Source organism: Astyanax mexicanus, chromosome 22, assembly GCF_023375975.1.
Source record: "Astyanax mexicanus isolate ESR-SI-001 chromosome 22, AstMex3_surface, whole genome shotgun sequence".
NCBI classification, from domain to species: Eukaryota; Metazoa; Chordata; class Actinopteri; order Characiformes; family Acestrorhamphidae; genus Astyanax; species Astyanax mexicanus.
The window spans coordinates 18,204,465-18,222,874 of NC_064429.1; the positions used below are offsets into that span (position 1 = coordinate 18,204,465).

An 18,410-nucleotide genomic window follows, 5' to 3' on the forward strand; every position below is an offset into this window, starting at 1 on the left:
TTGATTCTAAAAGCAATAACACAGTTATTTAATTTCTTTTGTTTTGGTTTTAACCAAAAGTGGAAGTTTAAATCAAACAATGACTAATGATAAGACAGAGTTATCTCTTGGCGAGTTCTCTGTTGTTCTGACAGAAGAATACTGGAATAGAAGAGGACTGGAACTGATCTGAGATGTTGCATTGACAGCAGAATGTGGACGAGCATTGCCCGGTTGGAACATCGCAGAGAAATGTTTCTTTTCTTTTAGAAAAAGTAGGGCCACGGGTTATTACCTTATTAACGTAACATTGGGTTGTCAAAGTGCCTGTATTGAGTACCAAAGATGATGTGGCACTAAAGAATGCAATATACAATTGCATTGTACATCATGACACATTGCCAAACCAGTCAGCGATTGAAAATGTGTGGAATGCTATTGACGTGGTATGAACAATCAATCAACTTCTACCATAAAAGATTCTGTGCAATCTGACATTTTCCCATAATAGAAGACACGGTTTTCCACAAGTTTGAGTCTAGCACAACACTGAGGGTCAACCTCAAAACAGAAACGCCAGGTTCTGTATTACAAGTGTGTAGTGACCTGGGACAACATCTTAAAAAAAGAAAAGAGGGAGGCTTAGAAGAATACAGGAAGTGGACATGAACTAAAGAACATTCATTCTCCCACAACAACAGCTGCAGGATATTGTACAGAAGAATACATGCTGTACTTTACTTTACGTTAGCAAGTTATTTTACTTCAAAAAGACAATTTCATGACGAGTGGATAGGGATCAGGGTCAATCCAGGCAATTTTAATGAAAGAAGCACCGGCTTTTTAAGTATGAGTCTTAGTTTTGTTGTAACCATGGCATGGGCACCATCAGTATAGATGTTTCTAGATTTTTTGACTCAATCTAAGCTCTAATCCTGACAAATGGAGCCACTATATCAAGGCCTAAAATTGGTTTCAGTAGGGGGAAGTGGGTGAAAGTATATTCGTAAAGGGTAAAAGCCTAAATTTGAAAAATGCTAAAAAGAATGGGAGAGGTAGCTTTGTGGGGGGCAATGGGTGATGTATGGGTTTAGGGGCAGGGCAGGATGAAGAGGTGATTGGGCGGAGCAGTGTGCCTCTGCTAGTGGTGAGACGCAGATGGTTGGATGTCACCAGGGGGCATTATTATTGATGGACTAATTTTCATATTGTGAGGGTCCATCTATCGAAGTACAGAAATATCATAGTTGCCTATAGCACAGCTGAACCTGTGAGGGCACTGCAGAGGCAGAAATGACCACAATAAAAGCATTTTTATAGGTTAGAAGAGTAGGTTTATAAAACAATTTAGCAGGACTGGTATGGTATTTTTTTTTACTTCAAAGGAACAAGCTATTGAAAAAAATACTTTTTGCTTAGAACCTCTTGCATTTTTCTTTTACAAAGGATTGTTTCACACTCAAATCCCTAAAAGCCCAATATTGCCATGACATTCAAGTAGGTGATGGAAAGTATGCAAACTTGGGGCCACAACTCTATGTGAAGAATTTTCTATCCGCTGGCAGCTGGCACTGTCTAGTCTAATCAGCGAGTTAACGGCATTGCACAATTAACCTCGTCTGCATCTGGTCCCAGCAGCAGCTACAATTCCAACATTAAAACTCATCAATCCTTAACATCCTCTGAGACCATGCTGCTGAAGACAGATTGATTTGGTTTCTAAGCTTTAAAACAGCTGCAGAAAACTTTTCTTGGGTTTGTCGGTGGTCCTCCAAGATTCCTCCAAGAGGAAAGTGTCGGATTACAAAGCTATTCAGAAGGTAGATGAAGGTTACCAGGAACAATGAATAAAATTTAGATTGATATGAGCAGAGTTTCTAATGGTGTCCTCTAATAATCCATCCCATACAGCCTAAATATTCTCAGGCAGTTCCTGCAGATTTTGCAGCATGGTTGGACAATGGAACTGAAACACCTGTATTTTAGTGTGGGAGGTTTCATAGCTAAATTGGAGCAACCTGGTGGCCAATCTTCATTAATTGCTCATTGCACCAGTAAGAGCATTACTGTGGATTAACTGTGGATGCAAGAGGAAGCTGTCTGAAAGGGATGTTCGGGTGCTAACCCGGATTGTATGCCAAAAACATAAAACCACGGCTGCCCAAATCACAGCAGAATTCAATGTGCACCTCAACTCTCCTGTTTTCACCAGAACTGTCTGTCGGGACAATAAATTATAGTGGTCTAAAACCAGGTGTTTCAGTTTCGTTGTCCAACCCTTGTATGTGGAAGAGCATTGTCCTGTTGAAATAGTGCATCAAAGTGTATAGTAAATTCAGAAAACTTAGAACCTTTTTAACATTACTGTGGGTCTGTAATGAAGACCAAAGGTATAATACAAAGGCCACTGACAATACTTTGACACTTTGACACCAGACCTTCTGGACATTGGTCGTCTCCAATAAGACAAAATGAGGCATATCATCGAAGATGAAAGTCTACAATTCTCAGAGAGTGATTTTGCAACTTCTGCTCTGTTGACGCAATGTGAAGGGTAGTCATTGTATTGGTCTTTGTGCATGTAGTCCTGCATTGTGCAGCAGTCTGCCAATGGTGCTGGCACTAACAGGTTGAGTCACAAAGCAAATCACTGCTCACTGAATGTCCTCAATTGTGGTTGTTGAGTGACTTTGCACAGGTCGTACGATCTGTCAGTTCTCCATCTCTGTGGTTTGTGTAGGCCTCCCAGGTTCTTCTTGTCACTGGTGCGTACTTTCTTCTATCCAACACTGCCAACAGTTGGCCTACACCAATGCCAATGAGACCCCTCTCGGACACATGGAAAGAATGCGGAACAGGACAACCTTTTATATCAAATATACCCACAAGTTTGCGTCTGTGGCATCCTGTGTTGTAGAACTTCATCCGACATTACACTATGTCCTTGTATTTGTTTTTTCTAGCGTTAATGAATGCGTGGCTTTGCAGCATATTGATTGCTGCTGTTGATGTAAGGTCAATATTCAAACACTAAGGGCACTACAACTTTTAGGGCATACTTTTTAGGTGTAAGGGAAGGTGACACTTTTAAGTTCTGACCCTCACGTTGATACTGGAAGTACCCTGCTTTAGAAGTCATTAACAACTGCTTGAACTTTATTATAAAAAAAGACACAAGTGACCTAGTTTGCCAAATTGATTACTTTACAAGCACCCACCATTGATCATCCCACAAATAGCTGTTTATATAACAGTGCCCTACTGTCTGCAATGTGAGACTTAAAACAAATGCAGCTCATAAACATCAGCAATCAATACGGCCAAATTTAAAAAGTTTGTTCAGTCAGTTTGGATGTGGGATGTACACAGTGTATACACGCTGCTGCCAATTTATTAGAAACACCTACCAATTTAATCATAAAAATCTAAAGTTTTAATATTCAGGGGAGCAGAATGGTCCACTAGTCTAAAGCGCTGCCACTGTGATTGGGAGATCACTGGTTCAATCCTGGTCATGCAGCTTGCCATCAGCTGCTGGATCCCTGAGAGAGCACAAATGGCCTTGCTCTCTCTGGGCGGGTAGATGGTGCTCTGTCCGTACATCACTCCAAAAGGTAATGTTGCTCAGCATAAGGCATCTGTGAGATGATGTATCAGAACCGAGTCGCTGTGCTTTCCTCCGAGTGCGCTGTGATGCTAATCGTTAATGCTGCATGTGCTAGTCTTTACCCTCCTTGTGTTGTGGCATCACTAGTGATGGGGGATATGCAGCTGAGTAGCAGCTGAATGGGAAATTGGGAAAAAAATGTGAAAGAATAAAAAAAAAAATGTAGACATTGGAATTGGACTACAAAATGTGTTTAAAATACCAAAATACTTTAAAAAGCTAAATAAAATGAAAACAAATCAAAATAACAGCTTATTTAACTACATTAATGGGCTCTTTTTGGCAAGTAAACACAATGGGTAATACTGATCTCAGCAAACATTAAGATTAAGATCATATATATATAATGAATCATATACCGAAGTCATACAGTCAATCATATCATACAATGCTCAGAGCCTATTAGATCACCTCGTTTGGCCAACCTGTTCAACTAGAGAGCCTAAATATAGCTTCCTATCTGACCCCATGTTGTTCTCCTGCCAAAGGTCAAAGCAGGGGTGAGCTGTGTGGAGATCAATCCCATTAAAACTGACTGAACCTGGGATGAAACCAAACAAAGCTGAGCTCCAGACACACCAGGGACCGCTGTTGACTAGCAAGTGAGCACAGCTGTATAAAGAGGTGTGATTTGCATGCGAGATCTGAAATGACGAGTTATGAAAAACACGAAATTAAACCGAACAAAAAGATTTATCTTTCAAAAGAGACAAAACAAACATAACGCCAATTTATTTTTCTGTGATTCCTTGGGATTCTGTTTTTGCACTGGATGTGTTTTGCCATAAAACATTGGAGAGACAAATGATGCAACAAATGTAGAAAGGTTTGCTTGTTGCTAAGCTTAGAATACTAATGAATGAAGGTCTGATTACTGGTGGTGATGTCATAAAATTGACTTTCCTGCAATAAAGCTTGCACACAGCAGTGAACATTTGTTAAACTTACGACACAGAGCTTTTTAATCTTGTCCTGAAGCAGTCTGGCAAAACTTTGGCCTTTGAAATTTACCTGAAACTGAGTGTTTCAAATCTCAAGTGAAACACCAAGAACTACATTAAACCATTAATATTTTATCAAAGTAAAAAACAAAAAACAAAAAAAAAAAACGATTACATCAATACATGAAAGTGAGTTTCAGCTTATACAGAAAAGTAAATGAGAGAGTTAACCACACCATTTAAACACTGTGGACCAAATAATGTTAAAATGCCAGCACAAATATACTGTATAATCCGTCTGGCACCCACTATTAGTCCTCACAAGAAAACACCTCACAACTTATACAGCTGTGGGTGTTCCCAAGCCATCCACTGAAGTAGCACTTCATGATCAGTGTATCTGCATTTTGATCAGTATGCTTTCTGCTCAGACTTAAATATCAATGAGCATTAGCCACTAACCACTATTTCCCCTTTCAGAGGTGAGTATAATCTGCCTGTGGCCTGCTGCTAGCCCCGGCTAGCACTGCTGGAATAGCATTAGCATTAGCCGCTAACAGCGCTAGGTCTTTTGTCGTCCAGAGGTGAGTTTATTGGACTGTAGTCTGCGTGTTTACCATGTTAAAATAAGCTACATGGGACTGTTAGCTAATATCGTCCTGGTTACCGGAGCACTCAGGATTCCTCAGTGTAGCTCTGTCAGGCGGCATTAGCCACTAATATTAATGCTGCAGCCTTAATGCTATGAAATCTAAGCTTACTGTAAGTAAACAGAAGCGCTTTACTCACCCAAATAAGCAGTTTTCTTTTTTTTTTATTATTACAGTTTTGTTTACGTAGCTAAGTTTTAACTTAGCAAGCTACCCCCCACCACCCAGCGAAGAGACGTGCTGAATTAGAAGTTCCTTGTAGTGCCTCTTAAAATACGCCTTATAATCCAGTGCACCTTTTAGTGCGAAAAATATGGTACTTAAAAGACTATGTGAAAGCATCCCAAGAGTATATTAAAGAAAAGATTAAAGATGAAATTAGTTTTTCAGTAACATATTGACTGCTTAATTTCAAATCCATTAAGGAAACATCCAATAAGACAGCTAGGAACTGTCTAATTATCATGATAGACTGGGTGTGCTTGCTCCCATGCTTTTCTAAATGCATCATGCATTCAACATTATGCAACATAGAAAATAGGTATGATGTGAGAATGTGCAATAGTCACACCCAGGATGTGCAATGACAAAAGGCAAATTAAATAAAAAACACGTTGCCTTAAATTTTTGGGCCTTAGACAAAAGACAAACGTTCATTTTTTCTTATGTTCCATTAAATATCTTATTTATATCTGCCCAATATATTTTGTGCTTCTTCAATCTCCAAACTAATGTTTGACCAAAAAAATGTAAATACGGAAAAAAAAAAAAATGCAGAAACAGCTTAAACATAATTACTGAATAAGCCTTAGAATGTGGGCATACAAAAGGGTCTGAAAGGGTTAAAGATAAAATAGTGTAGAGTGACAGTTTTTGACTTACTGAATGTATCTCTTCAGTTCTTGTCCACTGCACATGGACCAGTGATAACGGTGGAAGGCTGCCTGCACCAGAGGGGCCATGACACTCCCCATGGCGGTCTCATCACCACAGCGATTGCCCTGTCCATCATGCTCCATGCCCAGCCTAGAGAGAACAAAAAGAGAGAGATATCAGACCTCTGGCTTTTCTATTCATGTTTAATTCATGGTCTATTGTATACATTAGCACAGGATTATCACTATAGCGTGTGCTTACAACATCTTTAATATAACAAAAATAATTTAATTACATAAGAGAACAAACATAACTAAACATTTCACATTCATGATGATATATGATATTTAGGTAAATGCCTTTTTAGCAAGTTGCAGCCTAACTAGATGTTTTTGACCTCTTTTGTCAGGTGCAGCAAGGAGAGGACGTGGAGAGCGGATGCAAATGCGAGCATAGGAGAGAACATAGGAGCTAGAACTTACTAAAACAGAGAACAAAGAACATGCAACCTTAACAGACTGAAAAATGTACAAGAACCAATAAAGGAAACAGGAAACACAGGACTATAAATACATACACAAGGTGGGAAACGAGACAGGGAACACCTGTGGAAAGGTAATGAACAAATGTACACAGCTGAGACAGTGCTGCTTGATTTTTTTTGCATAGCCTCGGATCAGAATGCTTCCTCCACCAAGCTTAACAGCTGGCATGGAATTCTTGTTGATTAACTCACCTTTATTCCTTTAAATGTCTATATGCATAATCTGACCCTAAACCCTCCTCCAGAAGGTTTTTCATTCCTATGTTTATGTGGCACTAGTTCTCCAGTAGCTTTCAGTTCAAGGCAGGTCTGTGTCTTGGTGGATCTTGGCCTGTTCCTGATTATCTGATCCAAATTACCTGTAGCTGAAGACAATAGTTGTTTGAGCTTAAGGTCTTAAAATCTGCGGTTGTTCTGAAAAAAGTCAGACATACAGAGATGTTTGAAGGAATAAAAGTAAGGCATCCAACCATTCAGCCCCAAGAACTTTATATGAACTATAAAGCACAGTGGTGCTGTATTGCTGCCGGTGGATGGAATAATAAACTAGATGTTTGAAACTTATGTATATCCACAAGTATCCTTCTCAGATCATTGATTTCAATCAAGCTTTTGAAAACTGCAAAAGTTCATATACACGTTTCATAACTCTGCCAGCAGAATAGGCGTCAAATATACAAGTTACATAAGATATTGTCAAAGTCTCAAAATGGTTTGCAAAAGGAAAATATATATTAATAACATAACGCAGAACATTTGGAACATTATACAGACTGCGCTTTGTATACAGAATAAAAAAAAAAGATTTCTTTGTCTCTTTTGAAAAGAATTCAGTGAAATGAATGGCGCTTTGTCACTGCAAATGATTGCCTAAAAAGAGACTGGTTTATCTTCTGACAGTAGAAATAATATCTAAACGCTCTCAATTTCACACTGTCCACAAAAATTAAATACATGGCTTGGCAGTTGTAGCAATTTTGTAATAGAAAGTAATAGAAATAATGTGTCCAACTGTCAGTTAAGGCTGAAACAATTGAGCTAGCAAAAGACGCACAATGGAACTGAATGGTGGATTGACATTTGACCTTCTGTCCGTTTGCTGTTTTGTTCTTGAATATTAATATATTTAATATACTTAAAGCAGCAATGCCAATATTTTTTTTGTTCTTTTTGTAAATATATAGCAGTAGTATTTCTGAGTTGATAGGAGAATAGTATCAGTTTCCTGATAAAACCACCACTTTTGCAATGTCAAATATTTTAAAATCAGGGCGGTCTGGTATGTTTGTTGATCTTTTCATTTTGATAGCATTTTAAACATTATATAACCAAATGAGCATAACAATATGCTCAAAAATACAGAATTTTACACAGTAATGTATTCATATTAAACTGCATTGAAAGAGATCCCACACGCTCTGTGCAGTTACACCTTCTCACAGGTCTCAAAATGTGCAAACTGCCGCTTTATAATAACTACAACCCCAAGTCAGTCACAAACTTGAGACCTCATGGAAAGCGCCAATAGAAAATGGGTACAGTGTTTAACATTTACTTTTGTTTCACTTTTTTTGATTACACACAGTTTGAGCCCAAGATATTTCATATTTTTATCAGCATTAATTTATTAAAACATCCTTTCTCACATTTTAGGCCTGCAACACATTTAAAAAAATTATGGGACGGAGAAAATGTATGGTTAGTAATGAAGTAAAAAAATAACAAAAGGCATCTAATAATGATTATTATTTTAACAATGTGATTATAATAAGTACATAATAAAAGTACATTGAGATTTTGGAGCAACATATGCTTCCGTCAAGATCACACCTTTTTCAGGGATGTTCATGCAAGTTCAATGCAAAACCACATGCTGCACACATTACAAAGGCATGGCTGTGGAGTGAGGGGTACTGGAACGGCCTGTCCACGGTGTAGAATGAGGGGATTTTTTCTTTGTTTTTTGTTTTTTTATGGTGACCCCTTACTGTTGCACACCTTGAAATGTGTTTAAAGGACAAACTGGAACAAAATAACACCTGAAACACTTGGTATCCTTGGTGTCAAAATGTCTTAAGTGATTTGAGAAGGAATGGGAACATTACAAAGTGGGAAATGATTTACAATCCAAACTTTGCAGGCCAGAATTGCAGGATTGGAGGTATATTTAAGTGAAAGAAAAATTGGATAATCCAAAAACATAAAATGGATCAATTGTATATTGTGTTTTTTATTTGATATTGTGTTTATTTGATATTGCTGACAAACAACAAGGGCACAAAAATGTCATTCAGTGCAACGACTAAACATTGAAAAAATACACACATTAGGAACAAACAGCCATTTCAAATGTATATGTTTAGTATCTCTTACATAAGATTTAAAAGCACAGAAGAAACTGTAAATACTCCATTATTAACCTATTTGTATACAAAGTGACTGAAATATTATGTTTCCTGTGTTGTACTGAATGACATTCAGTTTTGTTCTTAAATATACTTTAATGTCAGGAAAAATACATTTTATCAAACAATGTTGAAATACACTGATTTTGTGTGTGTGTGCTGAAGGGTCTCCAGGGGTCTTATTTGTTACAATGAGTCACATGACTGCAGTAACTTGATCTTATTTCGAAATAATGAAAGCCTTTATCATCTGATGGAATCTGATGGAATATCATTACAATATGTTACAAAGGACATCTGTACAATTATGCCAAAACAGTACATTGCAAGTTTTACTAATTCGTTTTTTTTTATACTTGTTTGTTTGATTCCTCGAAGAGGTAGACGGACAACTGTGCTAAATGACATTTTAAGGTGTATTTTTTCTGTAAAAAAAAGGAATTATGTTTTAGTACACATATACAAATGAAGTAGATTGGTATAGCCACTTATATTTCTATATTTTATAATGCTGATTAATTGAGGAGCCTAAAATGTTCTCGTCTCATTTTGTTTTCGACCTATTAACAAATAGAATTAAGGTGACTAGATTAAGCATGAGATAGCTTGGGTTCATGTTGTCTGCAATGAAATGAAAGTCAAAGTAAACGTAAAAAACGCTGCATTTTTTATTTTTAATTCGCATTTTCAATACTGTTCAATTTTTTCTGATTTGGGGTGGTATATATACATGTAATTAATAATACATGTGCTTGCTATTACCAGCCTGGGGGAAGCAGTGATAAAGGCAGGTGGCCTGAGAAAATGTTCAGTAAAATGACTGATGACTAATGATCAATCTTACCATTCAGCTTCTCTCTCTGGTATGCAGTGAAAGAAGCAAAAAAAGAGGAATAGAAAGAAAGATATAACATTTAGAAGCAGTAGAGATCTGAGGAGGCATGCAGAATATGCTGCAAATGATAAGGCTGAGTCGGTGACTAATCTGTGTGGGTAGTGTGTGCTTTGTGAACCCTCGCTAAATGTTCAATAGCCATGAGCTCTAAGCCCTGCTGCGGAAAAAGGAGATTTCACGCCGATCTACAAAATAGATCTGGCACATGCGATCGAACTACAGATGCATCTTAATAAGGCTTTATTAACAAGCCTTACTGCGGCGAGGGGGCACGTAAGGATTTACAGAAACAGTCTATGCTAAGGGGCAGCAAATGTGAAATGTTTGAGAGAAGATGTTAATGGTAATAGTGAGTACAGCGCAAGGTCATGTATGGTACAATTTTGTATGGTTTTAGCTGTGGGGTGTCCTTACCCTCAAATCAGATGAGTTTCAGAACAGCAAAAAGCTATGATCCAGTTGGTTTTCTATTTCTGAGAGTAGCCCAGAGCCCAAACCACTGGAAGAAGAATCTTTTAGAAGATAGAAAGGTCATCCCTCTGTTACGTCAAAGAGCAAAGAGCCTATACGCTCTTCTGAACCAATTTATTTCCGCTTATTTCAACTATGATTCAACTACACACTTCCAGTTTAGCAATTTCTCCCACTGAATAGACTTCCGCCCACAGCAGAAACTCAAAGACAAAAACTAATGTGTTTCTACATGATTCGTACAGTAGGGTACCAGTGAGGTCAGCTCAGATAACGTCAAGTACTGAGCAAGTAAATATTGTAAACTGCTAATATTAACAGCTGCACATGGCTACGAGTCTTGACACCTAAGAGATTATAAGAAAATAAAAGGATGTCGGGGTGTTGAAATCTTACAACAGCTTGCACAAATCAGAGAGGAACATTTTATTCAAACGTACATTTATTGGCCAAAAAATATGCATATAGGAATAATGCACCCCAGACTGCTGCAGAACACAACATGCAGTTATCATGCCTCAGGCAGACATGATAAAGTATTTATCAAGTTTACCAAAGTATTTATACTCCTTAAACCTTTTCCATTTTGTCACCTTACAACCACAAACTTAGTAGAGACACCTTTCACTGCAATTTCAGCTGCAAGTCTTTTGAGGTTTGTCTCTACCAGCTTTGCGCATCTAGAGACTGATATATTTTCCCATTCTTCTTTGCATAACAGCTCAAGCTCACCAATTTTCATGTCTTGCCACATTTGTACACTTATTATCAAATTTTATACTATATCCTGGCTAGAACATGGTACTACAGTCCCCTTTCTATCGAATTTTCCTCATTAGACTTATCCTTTCTCTCATATATTGTAAACACTTACATATAGTGCTGTGAAAATGTTTTCCCCTCTTACAGATTTCTTTAGTTTTTTTTTTCTTTTTTTGTCATACTTTTTGTCATACTTACATTTTTTAGATCTTCAAACAAACTTTAATATCAGACAAATATAACCTGAGTAAGCGATGAGTAACAATTTAAATTATAGTTTTTAAATTATACTTTCATTTGTTAACGTGAAACAAAGGCAAACAAGCCTGGACCTATGTAAAAAAGTCAGCCCCTCAACCTAAAAAGGGCATGGACATCTCATCCAGGTGGTCACAAAAGAACCCAGAACAACATCTAAAGAACTGCAAGCCACACCCACCTCAGTTGAGGTCAGTGGTCTTGATCCAATAATAAGAAAGAGACTGGGTGAAAATGGTATCCATGAGAGAGTTCCAAGGCGAAAACACTGCTAATCAAAAAGAACACAATGGCCCATCTCACATTTACCAACAAACATCTTGGTGATCCCCAGGATCCTGGGAAAATATTCTGTGGACTGATGAGACAGATAGAAGTGGAACATTTTGGAAGCTGTGTGACCTGTTACATTAAGCACACAAACAAGTCCACCTCTAAATGGCTCAAAAAACACTAAATGAAGGTCTTGGAAGTGGCCTAGTCAAAGTCTGATTGAGATGCTGTGACATAACATTATTATATTTAGTCAGGTTATCTTTTCCTGATATTAAAATGTGTTTATTAATCTGAAAAGTGTAAGTATGTTAAAAAAAAAAGCAAAAAACAAAGAAATCTGTAGTTCAGAAAACTGAATTCCCTTTAGAAAAAAGGAAAGGGAAACTCAATGTTCCATGGGACATGTGCCCTTTAACTGATTTTAAAACATCCTTCCTTTTTTCACATTAAGCCTGAAAACCCCCACGGCCAGCACTGCAGAGAGCGCTTTGAGAAACATCACGCTTTGTAAGGCGTTTGAAAACTTACACATGTCCGGTCTCGTGGGCCACTACAAAGGCGGAGGAGAAGCCGTCTTCGTGGTTAAGGGTGCAACTCCGCACCGGGTGGCACATCCCAGTAACGGGGGCATATCCTGGGATCAGAGGGAAGAGACAGGCTTATTTATTACGTAACAATGGCAAACTCAAGGCTACAAACTCATGATGCCAGCTGGCACAGCTCCACAGACGTGGGCTGAGAGCATTTGGGGTCAGACTGTCATATTTTATCTGATAATGACAACTCTCTGGCTAAATTAGCAGATCTGTCTGCATCAATACAGGCTGAGGTTAATTATGAAAACAGAGCTCTATTTTATTATTATTATTTTCTTTTTAGGAAACACAGACTTCGCCAACATCAAACCATGTTTTGTTCAACAGCCATTTAGCTAACATGCTTAATTTCCATCCTTTAATTAATCTGATTTTTCACTAATGGTATTTGACTATAATGGTGAAGCCTGAACTGATATAATGAATTCCCCATGCTAAATAACTAGACGAATGATTGTGCAATAATGAAGTCTGTGTTTTAAAATAAATTTTCATCTTTTTAGACTTTGTAGCCCCATTATCCCTGAAATACAGCTTAGTTTAAGAGTAACAGGGCTGTGAAGGGAACAGATTTCCATGTCCAAGTTGATTACACACGATGACCTCTATTTCAAACGGCAGAAGGGAAGAAAAATATGACAAAAAAAGAATTTTCATAATGAATCTAATCCATATATCCAATACGCTTTTATGGCTGAGGTCCTGATGACATTTTTTCATTTCACCTTCCTCAGTCTTGTGCGCACCACTGCTAGTAATTCTCCAGTGAAGGAGCCAACTAAACTAATTAAGCAGAAGAGTCTGAGAATCTTACCCATCACTTCCAATCTGATTCAACATTTGATCTTCAAAAACACAACATTAAAACAAATAGAACATGATCATACCCCCAAATTAAAAAGCAAATATTGCAAATGGAAGTAAAGCTACTTTTTCATCACTCCATCCAATCGTTTTTTTTTTTAATTGTATGGTGATGCAATGTAAAATGCTAATTCAAATGGCAGAAGGTTAAGTACATTATGTTAATTCGATGTTAAAATGTCAACACTTGCACAACCATTTAACATAAAATGTTGTTTCAATGTTGAAACAACAACAAACATTACTTCAACCATATTTCAACCACATTTCAATGTTGAAGGTCAGTTGCGTGGGAGTATTTTAGTTAAAAAATATTTTTTTCAAATGCATCTGTATAGAAAAATATATATTTAGTCAAATGTGCCCTAAAATTGGTCTACTTTGGAGTTTAAAGTTAGCCTTTGTAGCTTTGCATTACTAACTAACAAGTAGCTAATATAATTAGCTTTATTAGAGAACTAGAATTTACACAAAAAAATAGCATCTTCCAAACTTATTAAAACAAATTATCACACACTTACCTAAGACCACTAGAAATCTCAAATACATTTAATTGTGGTTTCTGGTGCTGTACTCAACACTGTTATCTGTTTAAATATGGAAAAACTAATTAAATATATGTAGTATTAAATTAAATAAGCTACAAGACTGACATAAGCAAGCTTACTAGTTAACTTGGTAAGTTAGCTAATTTAGATAGATTATCTAGCTAAAGCTAGCTAGCTAACTAACATGTAATTTCGACACCAGTTAGCACCATGCTAACTACATTCCTAAATTATTACACACTTGTCTTAACCACATTCAGTTGTTTAATAATCTCATATACATCTGCTTAGATAAGTTCCATTGTTTTTAAAAAATAGGTAAAAACTAAACTATTCTGCAAGATAGCTAAATTAGGTTAGCTAGCTAGCAATATTAGCTAACTAGCTTGCCTGTAAGCTGTGTGGCTTCATCAGAAAACTGAAGAAACGGATTTGTTTCTTGCTCTGCAGTTGAGGTAAGGGGGCATCTTATATCTAGCTACATTAAAAAGCAATTGTTTGTCAAAAAGAAATAAAATATAACCAAATGTTACCCTACAGGTTATTTACTTTGCTTTCCAAATTTTGCTCCTTTAGCTAGGTAGCCAGTTAACCTAGATATCTAGCTAACCAGCTAGTTTTACACTAGAGCTGCAACACTAACATAGCTATCTAGAATTAGCTCGTTTAGTTAGTTATCTAGCTAGCTATTTTAAGTTAAAACAATTAGCTTCACTGCTGGTAATTATCCAGTGAAGGAGCCAACTAACTAATTAAGCAGAGATAGGAACTGGTTAACCTGTAACAGAAAATTCAATATTTTTGGAATAAATCCAAATTAATAAAGACTATAAAGATAAACTAATTATTAAAAAAGTGTCACACAAACCCCAAGAAATCACTAATACATTTAATTATGTGGTTTCTGGTGCTGAACTTAACACTGTTATAATTTAAAAAATTTAAATAACTTTTTAGGTAACCTAGCTAGTTAGCTAACAATAAATTACCAAGCCAAAATTGTCCAAGCTATGTAGCTTGTTAGCCCCAGACCAAAATTGCAAGAAGAAGCAAGCTCATTTTGGTCAATAATTGAGGCTAAAGGGAAAAGTCTTGTAGCTAAATTGAAACAAAATTAGTTAAATGTTATTAGTGTTAAATTAAATAAGCTACAAGACTGATATAAGCTAGTTAGCAAGTTTAGATAGAGAGTCTAGCTAAAGCCAAATGGAGCTTTCCTGAACTGTAATGAACTACGTTTTTTTTTTTTAAGTTTTATGTCTCTTTTTAATAGAGAGTGAACAGGCAGCTTCTCTAAGCGTCCTGTAGGAGTCTCCAAAGCCCTCAAAGTATTCAGAATGTAAAAAAACTAATTTTACTGCAGAAAAAAGGGGATTTTTATCATCTACACTTGTGGCCCATATCGTGGCGTTAAAAAACTAAACGTGGTTTGAGACAAGTGTGTTTTTAGTGTGATTTAGAAATGTAATTAGCATGATGCTAACGGGGGCAACAGTCCTCACTGATAATAATCTGAATAAATGCTGAATGAATTAATGTTAATGTTGAGTTTAACAGTGAACAATTGGTCAGTCCGTTTTAGTTTCACCCTCATTTTCTTTTCTTATTTTCTTGTTGAAATAGAATGTAATGAGCTGAGCTTTTTAGTTGGAGTTGAAAATTGTAATCCTGATAGTATAAAGTATGAACTCTGTTGAATGAGATTAATTGAGACTTTTGGTGCATTTAGGAACAGGCAGTATCCCCAGCCATTTAGCCTCAGGCATTCTCTTGATTGACATCTGATTTAGTAATATAATTAATGCACAATGTAAAAAGTACAAGTACAAAAATGTTTAATCTGATGTGAAAACAAGGTTGTTCACAGGGTTGAATGACTGTCACTTTATCTTTACAAAGAATTCTCATTCTTGAAAAAGACTATCAAAAACAATGTTTTGGTTACATTTTTTTTTTTTTTTTAGCTATGATCATCTTGTTGTTATAGCCAAAAACTGAAGAAGCAAATTCCTCTTAATCTACAACTGAGGTAAAGAAAATCTTGTAAATTGGATCTTTTGGCAAACTATTCCTTTAGAGAAAGTATCACTGTTTGACATGTGGCTTGATCAAATATTGCCTCGTACTGATAAAGTGATTTTTTTCCGTTAAACCAGTGGGTGTTGGAGAATGGTACAGAATAATTCACCTTGCACAGCGTAGCTCCCCAGTACGGGAGAGCTGTGAAAATGAAACAATGGCTATGTTTTCGAATGAAAGTGGCAGACAGCCTTGTTCCAGCACCATATCTGCATTCGAGTGCCAATTTGTCAGATGGATGCTGAGATGCTTAAATTGATCTGCTTGCTGCTCTATGCTCTAAGCCCTGAGCATATCTCTCAGGTGTCTCGAGAGAAGGACTACAGTTTGCAGGGAACGACTGCTTTATCCTTACAGACAGTGTTTGAAAACTTTAAACAATACCTTTATCAACCTGTTGTGCTCGGAATAGAGATGAATTCTTCGCCGCGTCTCTTTTGATGAGAAAAAAGGAAACCGTCCTCGGCGGATCCGTTCGGAACAACGATTGACATTTACAAAATCACACATCTGTTTGCGGAAAATAACCAGACTTTCTCGGCTGGCGAGATGGGAACAGTGTTCAATTTGGCCCGTCGCTGCTGGGATGCAGAAATAAATATCAGAAGCTTAGCCCTTTATTGACTCGATGATGAGTACATTGCGAGTCGTGTCACACTGTGAGCATTTTGTTCTTGTTAGATTACACGTTCAATGTACCACCCAAAGATGAAACAATGATCTGTGTCGGACCAATGGGCCTGTAATAAACCAATTATTGTAGGTGGCTGCGCCGCACACGCATTACTGTTTGATTGTCCTAAGGGCAGTGTAGCAGACCACTCCTGATGACTGCAATATCATCAAAGCCAGGTACCAAATGTTGACCATTTGGTCGCCACTTAGGGAACGTGGATTTGAAGGCGGGGTAATTGTTTATGCTTGCTGTGAAATTTTAACTGAAATGGTTCAGCTTTTAAAAGGTAGGTTTCCAGGAAGCTGCCTTGTGCTGAGGCAAGATAAGCAGAAATTCAAGGACAGTGACGGACAGTAGCAGAGATCTGGAGCGAAATCTGTGCACTTCTGTTTAACCACACACAAACCCTGTAAGTGCACTCTTTCCTCTCTGGACTCCGTAGCTGGTGAGTGGAGGCTTGCTGCTTCAGAAGAACAGCAACATTTTTTCCATTTCTGATGTTACGCAATGGTGCTTTCACCACCCTGTTCAACTGAACTGTGCTTCTTTTCCATATCATGTGGAATTGCAGATACTAAGCAGAGGTTCTTGCATTGCCATACTCAACCTTAAATGTGATGATTGGGTTATGATGGGACCTCAAAAAAGGTCTGATGATGAAAGAATGCAAGGGATGATGAGCAAACACCTGCAGCTAAGAGCACCTAACCCTTCTTTTGAGAAAATATCGTAAATTTTATAGTATAGTGTTTTTTATAGTATGTTGTGTTCAAATTCTGAGCACTAGATATCAGTGTTTGTACTGTGGCCAGGCTGGTCATATCTGTGTGATTCTAACTACTCAAGTCACTGTATCTCCTAAGCAAATGATTGTTAAAGTTTAGCTTGCTGTGGGTTCAGACAAGTTTTATGTTTCAGTCCTTATAGATTCTGGGGCAGCTGGAAACTCAACTCAGGAGTAAAGCCTTGGATGGTCGCCCATTGGGTAACTGCCCAAGAGCACAAAATAACTGGTACTTCAGATTGGCCTCTTTCATGAAGAAAATTTGACTTCTTTAATCATTGACTCTTCTAAACATCCAGTACTCTGTCATTATATATATATATATATATATCCCACTGTTCTGATAGGATAAAAGGTAAACTTTCTATTTACTTTGATTTAATAAATATGCAGACTGCAGTTTGAAAAATTTGATGAAAACAAGTATATTGGCTTGCTTACAGTATCAGAATATAATGGAATGTATTGAATTGTAGTGCATTCACAATTGCAGGCGCTCAAGTTTGTCTCATGTCAATGTTTTGATAGTATTTCCAGAATTAAATGAAATGGGTCTAGTTAATGTGTGTGAATTTAAATTACACCTTTCTCAAATGTTTCTTGCTAAAACTAAAATAATGCTAATAAATCCAAAAAAGTAAGGTAATCTTTTAAACAATACCTTATTATGTCTTTTAATGCACTGCAATTGTATCAGAAAATGAGAATATTATATAAGACCAATTGGTACTTTTGACAGTGTGGGCAGTGTGCCAAGTCCTGCTGGAAAATGAAATCCGCATCTCTATAAAGATTGTCAGCAGAGGGAAGCATGCATCTGTACATCCCTCCCTCCCCACTTACTTATTTACACACTTAAGGCCAATTTATACTTCTGCGTCAAACCTAAGCCATAGCCTACACTGTCCGTGTTGCGTACTTACATTTGCTTACATCAGGCTACGGCGTAGGGTATGCAGCGACACAAAGGCTACAGCGTAGGTACGACCCAGTAGTATAAATTAGGTTTTACTTACTTACTTACTTACTGAATAGCCTACACTCTCTCTGTCAACCAGAGCCAGAGGCTTTTTCACACAGCATATTTTGACTTCAGTTCCTCTAACTGATGGGCCTATTTGAAAAATAACAATGTATGA

The 18,410-nt window shown here is 37.2% G+C and overlaps 1 protein-coding gene across 1 annotated transcript in view; it reads right to left on the bottom strand.

The window, feature by feature from the left end:
• Positions 1–18,410, bottom strand: part of adamts3 (ADAM metallopeptidase with thrombospondin type 1 motif, 3) — a 232,580-nt gene that overhangs the window by 111,665 nt on the left and 102,505 nt on the right. The window contains exons 8-9 of the mRNA XM_022664827.2: positions 12,253–12,358; positions 6,120–6,263 (exon numbers count right to left, since the gene is read on the bottom strand). Of these exons, the coding sequence (XP_022520548.2) occupies positions 6,120–6,263; positions 12,253–12,358 (250 nt within the window). The remainder of the gene's footprint in view (positions 1–6,119; positions 6,264–12,252; positions 12,359–18,410) is intronic.